General features: G+C 46.1%; 1 protein-coding gene across 1 annotated transcript in view; it reads left to right on the top strand.

Moving 5' to 3' along the window:
* The window catches only part of LOC131260345 (nephrin), a 64,898-nt gene that overhangs the window by 29,009 nt on the left and 16,570 nt on the right, over positions 1-19,319 (top strand). The window contains exons 2-5 of the mRNA XM_058262044.1: positions 6,577-6,718; positions 12,629-12,775; positions 17,520-17,581; positions 17,991-18,235. Coding sequence (XP_058118027.1) covers positions 6,577-6,718; positions 12,629-12,775; positions 17,520-17,581; positions 17,991-18,235 — 596 coding nt within the window. The remainder of the gene's footprint in view (positions 1-6,576; positions 6,719-12,628; positions 12,776-17,519; positions 17,582-17,990; positions 18,236-19,319) is intronic.

Consider the following 19,319-nt stretch of genomic DNA (forward strand, 5'->3'; position numbering starts at 1 on the left):
CTGATTTGAAAGCAAGCATCTGAATGATCAACATTAAAAGTAACTCGAAAACTGATATCATGATCCAAAGACGATTTAAACGGGATTTCGGAAGCCCTTGGAAAGTAATGAAAATGGTGAGGTATAAAACATGTTCAAACATTATTCAAATACTTGTTTCGGTTGAGGATCGCGTGCGATAAAAATCCTACTTTTCTGTGCATTTCATTGAGCGATGATCATAAACTGGCCACATTGTTTTCAGATTTATTTTTTTTACGCTTTGCATTCGTTTCGAATTTACATTCAATAAACATGCCCCTAGGGTGCCGTCACATTAAAGTACTTTTGGATTTAACAATCAACCTTTCATGCTTTTATGTAACGTATTGCCAACGAGCCGATTAGCCTTGACGCTTTCAAATGTGCATTATGTCAAAAATCAATTTCGAATCGATACAAATAAAATTCTATCGCTTGTGCGCCTACCTGTTCTACAAAACGTTCAAAGCAAAAAGTTCTCAAGCGCATACGAATGGGCAAACTTTACAATAAAGCGTGCTGAAAAGGGCATTTGTTGTTTGGACGGCATGCAAAATTGCATCTCCCTCACTACATCAAACTGCACAGCTGGAAAAGGGATGGCATACAGACGAACGGACAGAAGGAGGCACGCCGATGAACCCATTTGCAATGGAACACATGTTTCCGAACGCGGCTGAATATTTGTAGGCCAGCAACGGAACGAATTAAAAATCAATAACATGAGCTTCCTCCAGTTCGTCCATCTGTTGAATATTTGGCGGCGTCACGACGACGAGCGCTGATATGTTTCCGTCCCCTTTTTTTCTGTTGCCGTGGTATGTGGTTTTAGCACACATTTCAGCATGTGAAAACCTCCAATAAATCGATAAATTTGACCCTATGAAGAAGGGGTTTCCTCTGCACGTTAAATTGATTCCAAATTTGCCCGACCAAACCCGTTGCGAAGGCGGTGGTCGCGTTCGGATACTGTTCGAGAATGAGGTTCAGTAAGGGTTAATTTGGAGGCGAATACTTCAGAGACGATCCAGACCCCAAAAAGTTAATTAGTGAGACCTAAAACAGGATGTGAGTCATTAATCCCGATAAATGTAATTTAAGTGTAAACCAATTACTTTAAGTTACAACCACATCAATCAAAAGCTGGTACTGTTTTGCATCATTTGTAGTTCAGAAAAGGCCTGTTCAAATTGTTGAAACAAAATCTAATTAACTACGGCCAATTTGAACGCGCTTCGGCACTTTCGAGTGTTAGCTCAAACAGTGTACATTTGTACGGTCACACAACGGGGGCCATGTAAAACAGCAGGTGAAAACCAAAACGAAGGCCTCGAACCCGGAAAAATTCACTAACGCAGTGCGAAGGCATCAAGTGCGAACGGCTGAAGTGCAACTCAACTATGATTTTCGCGCAATTCATGTATACGTGAGCATATTTTCAAGTGGCCACTCGCCAGCAGCAGCAGTTTCCAACAGTAGCTCGCCTCTTCATCCAAGGGGCCGCATTGTATTTCCGCACCAAAGGGTGATCGTTATAGCGGGGGGGAGGGCAAATAGATTGGGAAAACGGGAAACAGGCTTGGCGCAACGCACCCAGAAAAGCCTCTTCACACGTGCGATCAACAATCACCGGTGTGAACAATCGTGCCCCTTGTTGATGTAGGCTGATAATGGTTGATGGGCTAGTTTTTCCCTCAGTCCCGTCGCTCCCTTTTTGCGGGTTGACACAGGACTAACGGCACGGGGGGAGGGGGCGGCGTGCGCCCACTCCCGGTAATTGGAGATGATCCACACAATCATATTTTCGTTAATTAAGTGGCCCATCGAGAAGGTAATGGCCGCGGGTCATCGAAGTGACAAAACCGAAGCGCTTGTCAAACCCCACTTCGGTCCGGTCCGGCGTCCCGCTTGAGGTGTGTTTTATTGACCCGATGGCGTAATTAATTATGCAGCAAAAGGGGGGCACCACTCCGAACTCGGAGTCCGGGGCCGGCGAATCGACGGAATTAGAGCAATTAATCGTGATAAAAACCGACACCCATAAAACACTACTCGTCGATGCCGCATACACTCACACATCCGTACGTGGAACTTTAGGCCTCTTCAATTTATGTTTCCACTGCAATGCTTCCCTCCTTCGCTTCTATGGAGTCCTACTTCTCGAGCGGGTTTACAACCGTCACCCAAGCTCGTCGACTAATCCATTAAATTAATTGCAATCGATACCGTCATCATGCATGTACCGGTCATGAAACGGGTAGCTGACAAGCTCAGTTGAAGCTTACACGTCATGGGAATATGGCTGGCATTCAAAAACAATCTGGAAATAAAGATGGATGTCTGCCATACTCAATCAAATCAAAAGGGGAAACGAAAACATTTCATAAACTAGCGTACAGCCATCATTCAAACTGCTCCAATCAAAAAGCGACCGTTTTAACACACAAGAATATTTTACTTACTGGAAAGCAATTTCGAAATAAGCTCTTCTTTTCATCGGCGAAATTGAAATTTAAAAAAAAACCCCAATATAGAATTGTACTGAACGCCCTTACCAAAACTGAAAGAAAGGTTATTGATAGGCTATTCAAAAGGTCTCATATGTTACCAACTTTCAACATTCAAAAATGTTGGACAAAATAATTAATAAGTGACTTTCCGCATATTTGAGCATCACTTCGAATGGAAGAAAAACGTGCTACCTGCTATGGAAAACTTCCCTTCGCTATTCAAAGGCGACAAACAAAGGAAATGGCAGCATCGTTTCCCCATTTTCTCTTCCCTTCAATCAATAAATAGTCACCTGGGGGGAAATGGCACCCCATCGGCGGTTCGCATTGCCGCCGTTGTTTCAATTTCTCCATTAGGGTAGGGGAAAAGTGTCGCAGAGAAAACAAAAAAAACAAACCGGAAAAAAGAAACGAAGCGTTTCCGGATCGACGTCTTAAATGCGAGATTAAAAAAGTATCCTCCTTCGGCTGACATTTTATTGGGCGCGGAAAAATCGAGAAAAATATTTCAATTAACCGTAAAAATCTTCACGCCTCGACTGCGGCACACCAGCGGTTTTCCACGCTGTAAATGAAGAGCTCCCAACAGACCCCCACCCCCTGCCACCCTCTCGGGGGCATTCGATCCCCCGCCTACTTCCGGTTGATGGCGGAGGAAAGCAAACAAATGGAGAAAGGAAAGAAGTGCACTCCCCCTGCGGCTACCCACGACGTTTCTGAAAGCACGTCCCTCTGATGGTCCATTTCCGCACCACGACCACGGGTGGGGGGGACATTCAGAAATTTTCTCCATGGCAAGTCACGCTTCCTCCGAGGAGACCACTCTCCCCCCCGTTGATCATCATCGTTGCGGAACAACAGTTAGTTCATTTGTTTGCTACGCACACACACACACACAAGCACACACATTGTTCCTAGGAGGGGTAGTTTTTTTCCCCCACTCTGCGTTGCGGTGGTGGAAAAACTTTCCAGCCACCCGGTGTCCCGAGGGAAATCTTCGATATTTGTGTTCTGACCTTCCCGCCCGGTGGCCTCTCTCGCCCCGTGACCTTTGACGATTTCCCAGCCAACCCGGATCCGATGGAACCACTCAATAGGCAGGCGTTGAAATATGATGTAATTTATATCTCCTGAGGCGTGCGCGACCATTCGCCGCTCTCCTACACACTCCACCTGGATGGAACGTCATTCGCCGGGTTTTCAACACCTCGGAGCGGTTCCAACTACAGCCAACGCACACACGCGGGAGGCATATCGCAGAGGCGTGTCCATGGCAACGCGGTGTGTCTTTCTTTAGGCGAAGAATTATGGTGAGCAGTAGCCACACTTCTAGTCATTTTACGTTTCCATGGTGCTTTCCTTTGCGCCTTTGCATTCGAAATAAGTACAAGCTGCAAGCGGAGAGCAACTTCTTCTTCCCAAGCCGATACCAACCTGAGTGGCTTTCTACTAGAACCTGCCACGCCACGCAAAAGTTACGCCTCGCAGCTATCGAACACTTGGAGAACACCCTTCGAATAGTATCGAACAGGCAGCGAGCGGCAAAAGTAAAAAACGACCGAATGTCGAAGACGCAAACCATTTGGCCTGGTGAATAGTGAGGCACGTAAAAGTTGCCAGTCGGTGTTTGCTCTGCTGCTGCTGCTGCTGCTTCCACCGTGTGTCCAAGTGTCATAATATAGCGCGCGTGTCCCAGCTGGAACAACTCAAGCAACCAACGGGCCCGCGTCGGGTATCGTTGGTGCAGGAAGTTTATTTACTGTCGGTAGCAAACTATCGAGCGGGACGTTTTACCGGCGCGAACCTTGAGGCATCATTTCTCGACTCCAAGGCTTGCCGAGCATAAGCGTCAAGCACCTTTCGGAAAGAAAACTGACAGTGCACCTATGAAAAATGGGAAACTTTTTCACGCCACTCGATACTCTCCAGAGCCGAGCTCGTGGAGGAAAAACTGTGTCGTCTAAATAACATTTCCCTCCTGAAGGGAACGAAAAAAACGAAACGATCTGCACTTTTGCAAACGTAAAAAAAAACCGCGCTCGTAGAGAGACTTTTGCTGCAGAGAACGTTATGGCATTAACATCGGAAATTGACGATGCGACATGCATCCAGAAATGTTCTTCAAACTTCTCAGTTTCATCGTAGACTATTTGCTGACATAAGCTAATGTGCCCAAAGCGGTGCTCTGGAAATAAATTGCATACTTGAGTGATACTTCGATATAAACCATTCATTTCTTTCAATAACATAAGTTTATTTTGAGTAAAACCTTATACACAATTTGATAAAAGAAATGCTAAAAGCTAGCACGCAAACAACGCAATCTCTCTATTGATCTCAAAAGAGAAAGATTACCCACGAGCAGATCATAGACATTCCTCAGCACAGCAGACAATTAGGACGGCGAAATCCCACTTTGGCACGATGCCACCGTGCGACATCTTAAGAAGATTAAAACGGTAATACCTAACCTGCTTGTCCGCCCGGGATTGCGCAAGCTTTTCCTCTGTACCGAGAAGATTTGATGAGACAGAGCGCGACCGTTGAGCACGGAACGGATGTCCTGGCGCAGTAAAATAAAGCTGCATAAGGACGTTCAAAGTGCTAACGCTATCCCAAAAATGGCACTACCGTCGTCGAGAGTCGGCGTGCATAAATGATAAAAGACAAATTGCTAACGGTTTGCCGGCGACGACGACGAAACTCGCCTCTTCCACGTAAGGTAATGAAGCCGAGTAGGAGTTGCGACGAACAGAAACTTACCACCTCTCAGTACTCCGTCCGGTGGGGGAGGAGGGGAAACATTTTCCGAATGACATGGGAAGCATATTGCCATCCGTCCGCATGTTTCCTCCCGGCGGCCGCTTGAGTAAGATATGCGAAAGAATTTACATTGACTGACTGCTGCTCGGGGAACCCTAGAAGGTGCTATGAAAATGAGGAAGCAAAAAGCATCCGAGAACTCGTAGAACGGTCGGCTCCACCTCCCTACCTAAGGCAACGGTCGCCTTTTCCACCTTTCAGCTCAGTGACAGCTCGGGAAGAAAAATCAGGTCTCCTTAAGACGTACAAATCCTTCTTCAAAGAAACGAATCTGTGTCAGCATCGCGTGTCCTACCCCCCCGTCCTCTACGGCCATTCACACAGACGCTCGGTGAGATTGATGCTCGGAAAATGGAAAGTGATACAGCACCAGCTCGGAATGGGTCCGTTCAGTGCTCGGGGAAGATGAAGAAGAACGCCTAGGGCATAAGGGCCATCCACGCGACGAGTGGGTGCAGCGTCGCTCGTGTGGATTAGTTGGGGATTACACATCTGACGAGCTGACTTATGGCGCTGTGGGCCGAAGACGCTTCCGACCGCAGGAATTGACTATTCTCGGCAGTTCTTGGACTTGGTCCCGGCCGGCGGCTGGCGAACCTCAACCTCAACCGCCATCAGGGGAGGTGTCGAAAACGGTTGACATTTGCTCGGCTAGCCGGTTGCCGGCACTCTGGTGACTTTTATGAATACCAATGACCCCAATGTTCGGGACAGCGAGGGAACGGGGGGGAGGAAAACCTCAACTATTGGTGTTTGTCGAAGAGGGAAAAGTCGCATTAGGCCAAAGACCCGAGAGATGGAAGCGGATTCTTGAATCATTGTATGCGACGAAAGCGACGAATTATCGAACCATGGGGCACATTGTGTGTTTTCATCCATTAGAAAGTTAGAAGCCCATCAACCGGGTAATGCTGTCTTGCCGGTCAAGTTCACCAATTATTTAAACCATAAGCCAATGGTTATCCATAGAACTTGTGCTTTGCACTGCCATTCCACCATGTAACTTCCATTTATCCACGATTGCAATCACTGAGGGACTAAATTGGCGTGTAATCCTCCTGTCTGTCGACCGCCCAACCGAAACAATGGCTCAAATGGAGCACACAGAATTCGAGTTCGCTCCAGCTGGGCCATCGTCGTGTGATGCTAAACATGCCACAAATTGTCATATTTTTCCAGTCATTCTAACCCGTTATTTCCATGTTCGCTTCTTCCCGCACAGGCCCACTGATAGACGTCCAAACGGCGGTCGGGCTGGACGTGTCCTTGCCGTGCGATCTGCTGCCAACTACAATGACCATGATGACGGACAAGGTCTACTTGGTCATCTGGTACAAGGAGGGCAACACAAAGCCAATTTACTCGTAAGTAGTTTCCATTCGACTGACCCTCACATCATGCACGGGACTAGCAAGCCGGGGACTTTCACTAACGTTGCCAGCGGTAGAAAGGGGCATCATTTCGCGTAGACGGGTTTTCGCATTGTCGTTGAAAAGTCTCCGGTGTCTAATGGACCGAACGAATCGTTGCGCCATCCGCCTCACTTATGCATCAATTAACATGACTTGACTGACATGTGCAGCATGCATTATGAAAATTAAGAAGATAGAGAATATGGAATCTAATTTTGAACTTTGAATAATGTTGCTTACCTTAAAACTCCAAACCTCGATTCACCTAGTATCATCTACCTGCAGGAACCTGCACTTGTCGTACATTCGTTAAGTGATTTCGGTATATCCTCAATCTATACCAGTTTGTCTATAGACACAGCAACTTCACAGCAATGGGAATATCCTACTTACCGTATTGGCACGTAGGTATTGCAACATTTTTCAGCAGATCAACCACACGAACCATTCATTTTTCACAAACACTCACTCTGAAAACACACTCCCTCCACGAGATGCTGGTTGAAAAAGAAATCTTTGATTGCACAAAACGGGAGCAAACACTTGAGCATATTCTGGAGTTTTTTTGCAAACCTCACATCACACAAAACCCGGACCCCGCACGCAATAAAACTGAACGACAAACTGCTCTTTACTGCTCAGATCCACGAGGTAGTTGTTGTCAAACAAAAGTAACACAGACTGACAGCACCGGTGACAGTTTTCAAGAGCAAAGTAAATAAATTAAACCAAAGATATGAAGTGCACAGGCGGCGGTGACGGGGAAAATGAGACGAAATTTGCCCAAGATACCATCGCCGGGGTCGATTCGTTGTGCGTTTTGTTTACCTTCGCCTTCCCGGACAGAGAGCCCGGTGGAGAGTTCCGGGTTGCTGGAACCACTTTACCGTTCCCGTTTTCCTGCGCATTCTTTCGCCACGGCAAAATCCTTACGGCGAGGACTCGGGAGTTTTCGAGCAGGCTCCCCCGGAGACGGCACGGACTTGCACGTTGTAAGCTCCAAAGAGCAATCACAAACGATAAACATCGGAATGCTAATGCAGTGTGGCGACTCCCGGACCAGCGCAAGCAAACGAATGAGTAAGCAAACAGAAATTCCTCAACCTCGTTGCGTCAAGATCATGGTTTAGGTTTATTTCAGGCTGATCAACGACGCACAAAACATGACCCACGGGGAGCGATGGGATGTCACCGGACGGTCGACCGGTAGGTCGTTATCGTAATCAAATAAATTCGTCGGAAGCGTCCTGTTCGGTTATGCGGCGCGTCCACTGTAATTGTAGCTGCCATGCGTATCGGCCATAACTGACATTTTGTCAGTATGTAGAGTAATGTTGAGTATGAATAATGCTCTACCCAGCACTCGGCAAAGGCCAGTGTTTGTCAGTCTTACAATTGCATTAAAATGCACTACAGGTCGTTCGAGCTGATGTTCGATTTTAGTCTCCCGCGGAGCCAGGCTTGCCGTTTAACGTCTTTTCGCCGATTCTGAGCACCCTCCGGAGTGGCACATGATCTTGATAACTTCCCTTCGGGTTCCGGATTTGGACGTTTTGATAGCCTTTCTGAAAAACCTCATTAAATTCCACCCTCCCACCAAACGGTCTGAGCCACACCGAAACCCGATGGATGCACAGTTAAGCTTCTTAACCGGCCATAAATCAGCGATCGAAGCGCTTGACATTTTTGTCCCGGCCCCGATTTGACTCGGTTGTAAAAAATATGTACACCAGGGGACATTAAATGGCTAATGATGGTCGTGTGCGCCACGGAACCATCAAAATCAATCTCTCCTCATCAAGTCAAGAAGGCGCAAGCGGTACGGTTTTATAGAACGGAATTTACGCAACATCTTCTATCATGTTTCTACTTTGACGTTGTATATTTTTCTTCCCTTGCTTCTAGGCCACCTGTGCAAAGACCACAGTTGAAAAAAGTTCATATCTTAAATCATCATAAGCACATACGCACGCATGGAAAAAAAACAGAACACCCACCGGCGTTTACTTGAAGCGAAGAAGTGTGAACCCAAAAGAAAACCCCCGAAGTTCCAATCCATCTTGACTTCGGAAGACTATTTGACCTTTAACGCTGGAGCATCCTGCCTTGCCCCGGTACATGGTCGCACGGGAAGTGACAAAAATCCCCGATCAAATAGACCCACATCAAAACCCCGAAAACGCCTCGATTGATAAAGCCAGAAAAACCCTGCGCCCTATGTTTGTGAAGCAAATATCGTTCCTCGTTAAGTATTCGTTTCGATCGTTCAATGTCTCCACCGTTAACTCCTACCGCCCGGGCTTTATCATACCCGAAGGAAGCTGATGTATATTTAGCCGAACGAGTTTGCCGATGGTTTCTTATCGTTACACCCACTCAACCCCAGCGTAGCTTTCTTCGCCCTCTCGCCATCTGTCAATAGCTGCCCTCCGAAGCCTCCGCTCGATCAACAAATAGCAAGGCTGCCACGAAAACCGATGGCGCAGATTAGATGTTCCTTAAATTGGACGGTTGCGTGTCTCTTCAATATTAAACAGTGCCTAGAGTACCATGCGGTACCATGATTTGTTGGATTATTCGTCATTGAATACAGGAGGTCGTTGGCCGGCAAACAAATATTTCAAGGTGTTCCATATAGGAATGGAATCATATTTCCATTTCGAATCCTTCCGGTTCGTGTTTTTTTTTTCATTCGGAAACACTTTGGAGTGAGTATTTCCCATAGCTGTCGAACGCGTCCTTTGAATTCCCGGGACACGAGTCAAAACTGTTTAAATGCTTGAAAGATTAAAATAACCGGCACATCAAATATCGTTTACCAACCGCACGGCAACGCATTGTCCCTCGTCAAAAGGGTTAAAACATTATCACGTGATTTGTCTTCCCTTCTGCTTCCCACGTAACACATTCCGCTTTTCGGGATGGGATTAACCCACTGATCTAAAACTCACCCGGACGCTCACGTATGTCGCCTGTACCACACCCGCATAGAAGCGCACTCCGACGGATCGATGTTGATTGAATGCAGAAGGCGGGAAAAAGAGTTTAAAAAACGAGCCTGTCCTCCCTCAAAATATTAGTGTTGTGCTTAATGAATCTTTTGGCGAGATTCATTCATATGAATCTTTTACCTAAGATTCATTCAGATGGATTCATGAATCTTAGCGGATTCGAATATTCAAAGCTTAATGAATTTTTCGAAACCTTAATGAATCTTCATGAATCTTTCATGGTTCTGTCATGAATCTCCCCGATTCTGTCATAGGCGTGGACAATGAGACCAAAAAAAAAAAAAAAAAAAGGTGGTCCCTCAACCGACTTTTGGTTGGTGACTTTACATCATTTGGTGTGTCTTTGGGATTCATGAATCTCGCGGCGAAAGATTCATGAATCCCTTATAAGGCAGAGATTCATTCAGATTCATGAATCTGAATCCGATTTACACAACTCTACAAAATATACATCAATAGAGAGACATAAAAATCAACATGCAGACAGTCGGATGGACGGAAGCCCAACCTTTTTCTTTCTTTCTGATACATTGGGCACTGACATCTGTTTTAATCGGATTACCGACTTTTTGGCTTTAGTATAAATAGCTTCTTTTTTTTTGTGTGTTCCTGTTTGAAAGGATTTGCCGTTGATTCCTGGGCTCGGCCAGGTGTGATGTCATCCGGTGGAGATTTGGAAGGCCAGCTCAGCGGACAAAATCGCGATATCTAAACCCTCCGGCCGATGCAGCTCCGGTGTTTGGAGTGTTTGATTTGACATTTTCAAACCGGATGCTTTTTCTGTATTTTTATAGATTTTTTCCTTACCTTCATTTTGGTCACGTTTATATTTTGATGGATGCCATATTTATTTCCTGTTTGAATTTTCATCCGACTAGAGGACTTTCCATTGCTAAAAGGATTTAATGTTCTGGGAGCTACACCACGGGAAACTCTCCGGACAGTTTTAGGTTTGAATCTTGTCTTCTTAATCTAGTTTGTATTTCGCATTCAAATATAGGATGTCGTTTTTTTATAATTATGTTCAAATCATCCATCAACTAAGCACGTTGTTAAAGTAGCCGTCAGAGCTTCCAATTCGATTGTGCTCAATAGTGCCCCAATGCCCAACGGCTTCGAACTCACTCACAATGTTTATACTTGCAGGAGAATGATATTTGTAAACTTCGCTCATCAATCGATCACACCACAGTGCCCGGGGCGGGCACGGGGCGTGTACGTGCATCAGGGATGTATACACAAACAATACCCGGGTCTGGACCGAACCCACAAGGTGTGCGTGCGAGCATAAACATGCGAACGAGCGCCCGGGGACGTTTGCACGGGATGAACACGGTCACACGGGAGCAACACGGCGGCATTAAGCTGCACGGCGTAAACACCCGAAAGCAAACAATGTTACATGCGCGTCGCACCGAGTGAAATATGGAAGTACCGGAAATTGTGTTGTTTCGGCATTGTGCCACCCTTTGCTGGGTGGTTGATTGCCAACTTCGTATGAGGTGGCGCTAAAAATAACACCCCTCAACGCACCGATAGCCGATGATATTTTCCCAGCAATCACACCAATTGTCGGTGCTTCTCACATACGCACCTGAAACACTCATTAAAATGAATTAATGTTTCTATTCGATCGTGTTTGAGGTCGATTTGTTTTACCTCTTTCCACTTATGGAAGACATTTCCATGCGAAGCTTAAGCCTCAATTTGACTCCCATTATGGACGCTATAAAATAAAGTCTTATGAGTCGATAATCCTTTCCTTGTGCGCGCTCACCGAACCTATAACGATAACAACTTTCCTCCCTCGATACCGCAAAACTGGTGGCGGTGGTGGTGGTGGTGTAAAAGATAATTTTTATTGCAGTAAAGTCATTGCCTTCAGCTTTGCGTTGGTACTTCAAAAAGGTTTACCAACGGCGGCTTTCGGTCCCAGAAGCACCGTCCCTCGCAAGGCCCGGGTTAAGTTGGCCCCTCAAAGCGAGAACTATCGTGCATTAAGTGAGCTCAAACGAGTAAATCTCGCCAACGGACTCCGTGGTGCGTAGTAGTATCCTCCGACTCGGCATAAGCCCCTTCAAGAAGTTCAGCCCGAAGTTCGTTACCCCTGGCTGGCTTATCTTATCGCCCCGCTGGAGTCACACGAAAAGACCACACGTACACGAGAGACTTCTATCGAGTCCTAACGCAAAAGGCCAAAGCCAGTGCGGTGGTAGTTGCCTGAACTGTGCAACTCATCACTGTACCTAATGGACCATATCCCTACTGGCCTCTATTCCGCACCGGATCGTTGAAGCGAAAGTGTAACTACGATCCGCAAACCCTGCCACCCAGTCCCCCTAACGATGGCCCACAACATCCCCTGCAGGGTGGTTGCCAAGTGTGTCACTTTCATTAGCTGCCAGCGTCTCGGAAAATTACCCTTCGCTATCAATTCCTTATGTTTACGTAAGTGATCAACACTTGGATTTTATTGGCCCCTGCGTCCAGAGGTTGCGTCCCGGCCCCGCCGTCGACGCCCACTTTGTAGGTGGCCAAACAGCCTCTCGGTTCGTGTCCGCCAACGATTCCGGCAGCAGTTCTCCAGTTGTCGGTCCGTTTGGGTTCGCTTCACTCGTTCGCAATTCGACACGTTTCGACAGCTTATTTGCCCCGGCCAGCTCCTCGACGGTGGCTCTCGATCGAAGTCATCTCGCGTGTCCCGCACGTTCGTAAAACTCTAACGAATCAGCCCGGTGGAGGCCGGGTTCTTCCTCGTTGGCCATAGCATGAGGTTTTCATTGCCTTTCACGAACACATTTTGCCATTTCTTTCATTTTCCCTTCTTTTTTCTTCTTCCTCCCATCTCAAGGTTCGACGCGCGGGGTAAGAGCCTCCAGCAGGCCATCCACTGGTCGGACGAGGCGGTGCTCAAATCGAAGGCGTACTTCTACTACGACACCAGTCCACCGGCCCTTCGGCTCAAGGGCGTCAAGCAGGAGGATGCCGGACTGTACAGGTATGTGTGCCGGGTTGTGCCTTCACTGTTTCACCTCGATTATCTGTTCTCAGTCCCGCCCGTGCCGATCCGCCCGGATTGATCACGAAGATTTCACTGAATGCCGGAAAACACCGTCTCACGTCGGGAAACTATGGGAGGGAAAACGTGGAAACGGGTGGAATAAAACTTATTCCCCACGGATACCTGGTTGGCCGCACTGGTAGAAAACTCGGAGGCAGGAAGCTCCTCCCGAAACCCGCCATTCGAAACATCTATAAACCCAAGGCTAAGCCTGACAAAGTGCTCACTCCGCACGTGATAGTGTTGCGAATTGAGTTTTTCTCGCGAAAGGAATTTTACCTTCAAGTGGACAAAAGGAACGACCAACAAAGACGGGGGAGGAAAAAGGATACCGAAATCTAGTTTCGTCTGCAAATCCTTCCGAGTGTTACGTTAGTTTTCCCGTACAGGCCAGAGATAAACCCACATTATATGGCCTTCCATCACACTGCGCCCGGCTCGGAATGTGTTGAAGATGAAGGCCGCAGTTTGCAATCAGAAAGGAATTTATCAAAACCATAAAATAAGCCATAATATCAATCAAATACGCGTATCGGAAACCGATGCGGAATTGCAGAAATGTGTATCGGTATTGGGAGGAAGTTGCCCTTCGAAGCTTATCCAGTGAGGTATGAATCCCTTCCTGGTTAGAACTGCACTCAGGTTTTCCGGTGGTAGTGCAGCAATAAATTTGAGGGTTGGAGCTTGTGCCGAGAAATGTGCTGGCAAGATGAGATCTAAATCGTGTTAAAATGGAAATTATTTTCACTGGCAATTTCACCACTCTTACTAATTCCATAACAGAAAAGAACAAAAATAAACAAAAAAAAAGTAACTTTAACTTCTAAAAACTTCTGTTACGAAATGGTATTTTGACAACAATGTAAACAGCGTACGTCGGCCCACTTTGATGTAAAAAGGGTTGATTTGAACTTCATCTGTCAGTAACTATTTATCCAACAAATTTCGGACAAACTCTAGCGCGCAAGTATTTTCCAAGCTATCAACTTGTTATTTTATTATCCTACAATCATACCAGCATACAATCTGGAAATGAAGCGAGGTTATAGTTGTATTTTGTTTCCTACAAAACATGCACACTTTATGCTTCTCAACCGGTGCTCCGTTCAAACCTAATGGTCCGGGTAGAGAATATGGGTGGATTAACTTGTGCTGGATTGAGTTAAAATTGTTCCTAATGACCGTATGGTTGGTCATGGTGATGGTCGGGAAAAAGGTTGAAAGGAAGTCAAGTGGAGCCCAAAAACCGGGTGAAAAACAATTCTTTCCCCGCACACACACACACGCTCAGACATCCTTTGTTGAATGTGTTTCAATTGCTTAGACTATCGGAGGGAGGGAAAATGAAAATAAAAATCAACCTACCACCCGCCTGAATAGCTTTGCGCCTGAAATGTTATCCTCCAGTTGGTAAAAAGGGTACACAACGACGCACCCAACGTGTAACCGTTAAATGGCGAAAAATGGCCACGCAAGGCCAGTCCTTCCGTGCCCCCCGACGATGGTGTTCATTTCGTTTCGCTTGTTTTCCCGGGCCGGTGGTGAAATATTCAGCACTGTTTGCGCCGAGCAGCCGAAAAGTTGCCACCATCAGCAGGAAAATGGCGAAGATGCTCAAACGAATGGTATCATTTTTGGCGAATTTTCCATCGCCATGGAAAGAGTGGGGGGGGGGGGGCACTGCTGCCGCAGTTTCCTCACGCGTCCAGCATTCCGTTCGAAAGTAATACACCCTCGGGGGGGTGGAAATATAAGAAATCCTTCCGAGTCCGTCCGACACTCGCAAACGCAAACAGGGCACTAAAAAAAGCGCACCAACGCCAGGGCGAAATCAAAAGTTTGCGCTTTCGACCGAAACGATTAAATCGACGAACGTGGCTTCGATTTGTTTGCTCGCTATTTTTCGACCTTCCCGGGTTCGGAAGGCACCCCGGGGGCCAAATCCGGGTGTAGCCTCTGGAACGCTAAGAATTCCCTTCGAGATCTCAATCGAAGCGAAGCCATCCTTTCCCCCGAAATGATGCTTTCGATAGGGGGTGTTGGCGATTTCTTTCTTTCTCCTTTTTTTTGGTTTGTTCTTGTTATCCGAGGAAAGAATCCTGGTACCGCAACATTTCACCCTTCGCCACATCGGACTGTTCCACTAGGCACTGCCACTGGATGGTTTCAATTGCCGAATGCTGAATGCGGCCCAGCTCTTCTTCGCACAAGTTTGTGGGGCGTAGTTCCACGAGCACATAACACTAAACTTGCACGAGTCTTACAGCGTAACGCCGATTACTTTCCGGCAGCCCCTCTCACCCACGGCCCAAACCCAGTTTCCGTATTTCCCAAAACACGTGGGAGGACTACTGCGGACATAATGTTGAAGGATATAACCACACTTTTCACCAACCCGTCCCGCCACACCAGGTCAATCCTTTGGCGCACACTTTCCCACCCTTCGATATGTACTCGCCATGCCACCGAGTGTGTACCACGTGTCACATTTTTTTTCCCAATCACTTTTGGGGTTTGCACGTCGGGGTCGAGGTGTGAAATACAAATATGGCAGCGTTTCATAAGATTTTACGACTTTACGCATTCGCACCCGAACGCGTCCCACCTGGCGCCGTGAGGTGGTGGTGGTGGTGATGATTTTGCGAAAAGAAATGATTGGAATTTACACCGTCATCGGGAGAGTAGGAAATGCGGAAATGGTATTCGATAAAAAGAGTGTAACTTCAATCACCCACCTACGCTGTATAGATTGTTGACGTCAATACCTGGCCATTGAAGTGCATCCAATTTTGATCTTCTGTTGTGTTTGGTGTTTAGTTTTTTTTACTTTTTCCTTCTACCTTGCGATGGTTACGGATTCCAAATATAAATACTTACAAGTTTATATTTGATTACATTTTCTAACGTTTTTTGGTTGGTTCCTAAAGAAACTTTTTGCTTCTTTGTTTTCATGTTGGCGTGCGATAAGAAAAGTTGATCAACATCAATTTCAATTCAAAATGGAATTTCTGCAATGGAAACGTTGTGGTTCAAATACATTCGTTACATGAACTCAATATCAATAAAACATTTGAATGGGCCCATACGAAGGCTAAAGCAGTCAAGACAACCTTTCAAAATTTCGCATCCGACACTCAACAATCTTTTCCTTTTCTATCCGATCAATTCTTTGATAGCTCAAAGCTCAATTGAATTCTTAGTCGATATTCCTTACATTTCGTCATATTAACCGCCATCATAATAATGCTCACAATACGCTTGCTGCATGCCTCCACAACTCCATCCCATTTCTACTTCCTTCGTTCAGTCGAATCCTTTCAAATACCACTTTGACCACTTATCGAGCCGAGTTTCATTCGGGTTGCCACAACACCCAGAAAAGGATAGCTTCTATTCTATCAACAAATCTTCATCCCTGGCACACTTGTTGTTGTTGTTGTCGTCGTCAAGTGCTCATCCTGGAGTAGCGATCGGTTTTTCCTCGCCCCGTTCGAAAAAAAGTCACCTTCCGATGGGCACTATTAGGCTGCCATCGAACCCAACGAGGGGACTAGGTTTCCTTTTCAGCTGCCCCATACCTCCCCCCAAAAACTGTTAGTTCAAGATCTCGTTTTGTCCTTATTGCCACTCACAGTAGTCGACTCTAGACTTGGGTTTTATTTTTTTTATTTTCTGGAGGCTTCCTTTTCGGCCTTCGCAAATATTCAAATCCAATTTCCTTCTCAAGACCGAGATCGTAAATTTTTGACAACAAGCGAAGCAAGCACGACGACACGGGCCAAGGAAAATCTGGGCCATCGAATCTTCATAGACTTGTCTTGCTTTTGCCACATGAAAGTATCCCGAAGGAAAACAACCTTCCGAAACGTCGCAAACATTGCAGATCGGGGAGCCGGCGGCGCAGGTTGGGAAATCATACGGAAAAGTTTTATGCGAAAAGCATTACTCGACGAGGAAAGGAAATAAAATAACGGACAGCACGGGAAGGACACGTTCGTTTCGCCTCGAGCAATACCCCTTTCTTTTTGGTCGGGTGAAAACAAAATTCGGACGAATCGGAATTGAATCGAAATATGCAAATTGATCCTAACAAGCGCAACCCTCGAACGACAAGGATGATCAATGCTGTTCGTAGTTAGATCTCGTGTTTTTGGGGGTTCGCTAGAAAACAAGGGACGTACGGGCAAGTCAAGGATTTTTCGGCAAAAGTGAAGCCTTGACGGTGGAACAAAAAAGGAGAAAAATCCATAAGATAAAAGAGAGGAGGGTGGAATATTATTTAAATTGTTTTTTCATACACGAAAATAATATGCGAGTCGAAATGGCATACGTTATGCTAATAGAAACATATTTTCAATGAGTATTGAAACATTTAAATCAATTCCACTGCCTTTGAACAGTAACGAAAATACGAATCGAATTTAAAGTACAAAAAAGAAACTTTTGAACTTGACTTTTTTCGATTACCTGCTATATTCTTTATTCTCATTTTGGAACAGTATTCCAAGATATTCAGATTCGCCAGGATTCTTGTACTATTTAATTCCTAATCTTTCGCTCTTGATATCCGTATCTTGTTTGAGCATTTTATTAGAATCTCACCTCACCGTCCACTAAACCTATTGTATTAATTTTTTCTCACTTTCCAACGCTCACGCCGTCGAATCACATGCAAATGCAGATGCCGAGTGGATTTTCACAAATCGCCCACGAAAAACTGTCGGATCCTTCTCGACGTGCTGGGTAAGTATGTGCATGTGTGTAAATTGCATGTGTGTAAGTTTCAGGTGTACGTGTGTATGTGTGTGTATGCCTTTGTCAGGGGGCAAAGGAAAAATGTCCGGAAATTGTGTTTTCCCATCGCTGTCTTTTTCCCATCCACCTTCCTTACCTTAAATCGTTCTGGGAAATTCCATTCCTTTGCTTTCTGGTTCTGGTCTGGTTTGATGTTGGCAAAAGAAAAACATCCTAAGCCACCGTACGGACACACATCTTCTCCCATCACGTGAGCTACATTTTACCCGGGTTATCAGCACTTATCTTTTTCGCTTATACATACACACCTACACACAGAACGCTGTACACATACGAGCGTACGACAATTTCCATTCTGATTTAACGCCTCGCCCCACGCTGTCTTTTTCTTTTCCAGTGCCACCGACGAAGATAACGATCCTGGATGAGAAAGGGGCGGCGGTCGCGAACAACGTCGTCGGTCCGTACCGGGAAAGCGCGGACGTTAATCTGACCTGCATCTCCAGCGGGGGCCTGCCGACGCCAAAGGTGACCTGGTGGCGCGAGCACGCCCTGCTGGACGACTCCTTCCTCGTGCTGCCCGATGGCACCGTCAAGAACGTTCTCTATCTGGAGAAGCTGTCGCGCCACGACCTACACTCGGTAAGTTTGATGCGTGTGTGTGTGCACGTGCGCGACGTGCAATATCATTTTCTCTTTGCTTTTCCTTTACCAATTGCGTTTCCCTTTTTTTTTTCTTTTCTTCGGTGATCTCGTTTTCGTGCCCGAGATGGTATGAGTTTTATTTCTGCATTATGCTAATGCGATCCGTGCGTCGTACCGTGCGATTTCCCTGATCCTTCGCAAACGGGAAAAAAGATGGGTCACCCGTAACCTCCCACCCCCCCGCTCGGGCTCGTGCACGAATGATTGATAATGTTTGGTCCGATCCGGAGCAGCAAGCCCGAGCCCGAGTTATCACTAAGTGAATTGTATCAATTTGCGCGATGTGTGATCCCCGGTTGGATCGTGGGAGTGGATCCAGAGTGTCGTATCGTGACAGGTTTTCCCAGCCAATGTGCCTTTAAATATGCAGCACAATTTAACATCCATATTTACAAACAGCAGAAGCAGGAAGGTACGGTGCTGTGAATATATGCCAAAGCATAATTGGTTCCTAAATGTGCTGAATTGATAAATGTTTCACGTAATTCCCAGCATTCGTAGATGTAGATAAACATAAACATCAACCCTGCAAATGTAGATAAACATTTCTCTTGAAGAGGAATGATTTAGGTCGTGGCTAAAGCCAATTATATTTTCCTTTGAATTACTTTCATTTAGTCGTCAATATTGACGTAACTGTTCACTCCTTGAAGTAACCGCTAGTAAAAACCATTTCCGCGTTCTTAAAAACACGGATAAGTGAAGTCAAGCAAGGTATCAATTTCTCCAAAGGAATACAAAATTCCTGTGAAAGCTCACACTCTACTGACGCTTGTCGCTTAGAATGCTTGTTAGGACATCGCTTTTTTGCTGACCCTCTGCTGACCTATGCCTTAAGCCTACGGTTAGTCCGTGTCCGAACCGGGGTTGGCCGGTAAGACTCCGACTTCTACTTAACGTACGATGCCCGATGACCTTTACAATTGGATTAAGATGTGTCCGCTTTTGCGCGGCCGAAGACGATGGCTGACTAGTGTTTTGTTCAACGGCCAGAGTTCCTTAGGTTTGCTTTCTAAGCAGG

Source organism: Anopheles coustani, chromosome 3, assembly GCF_943734705.1.
Source record: "Anopheles coustani chromosome 3, idAnoCousDA_361_x.2, whole genome shotgun sequence".
Lineage (NCBI taxonomy): Eukaryota > Metazoa > Arthropoda > Insecta > Diptera > Culicidae > Anopheles > Anopheles coustani.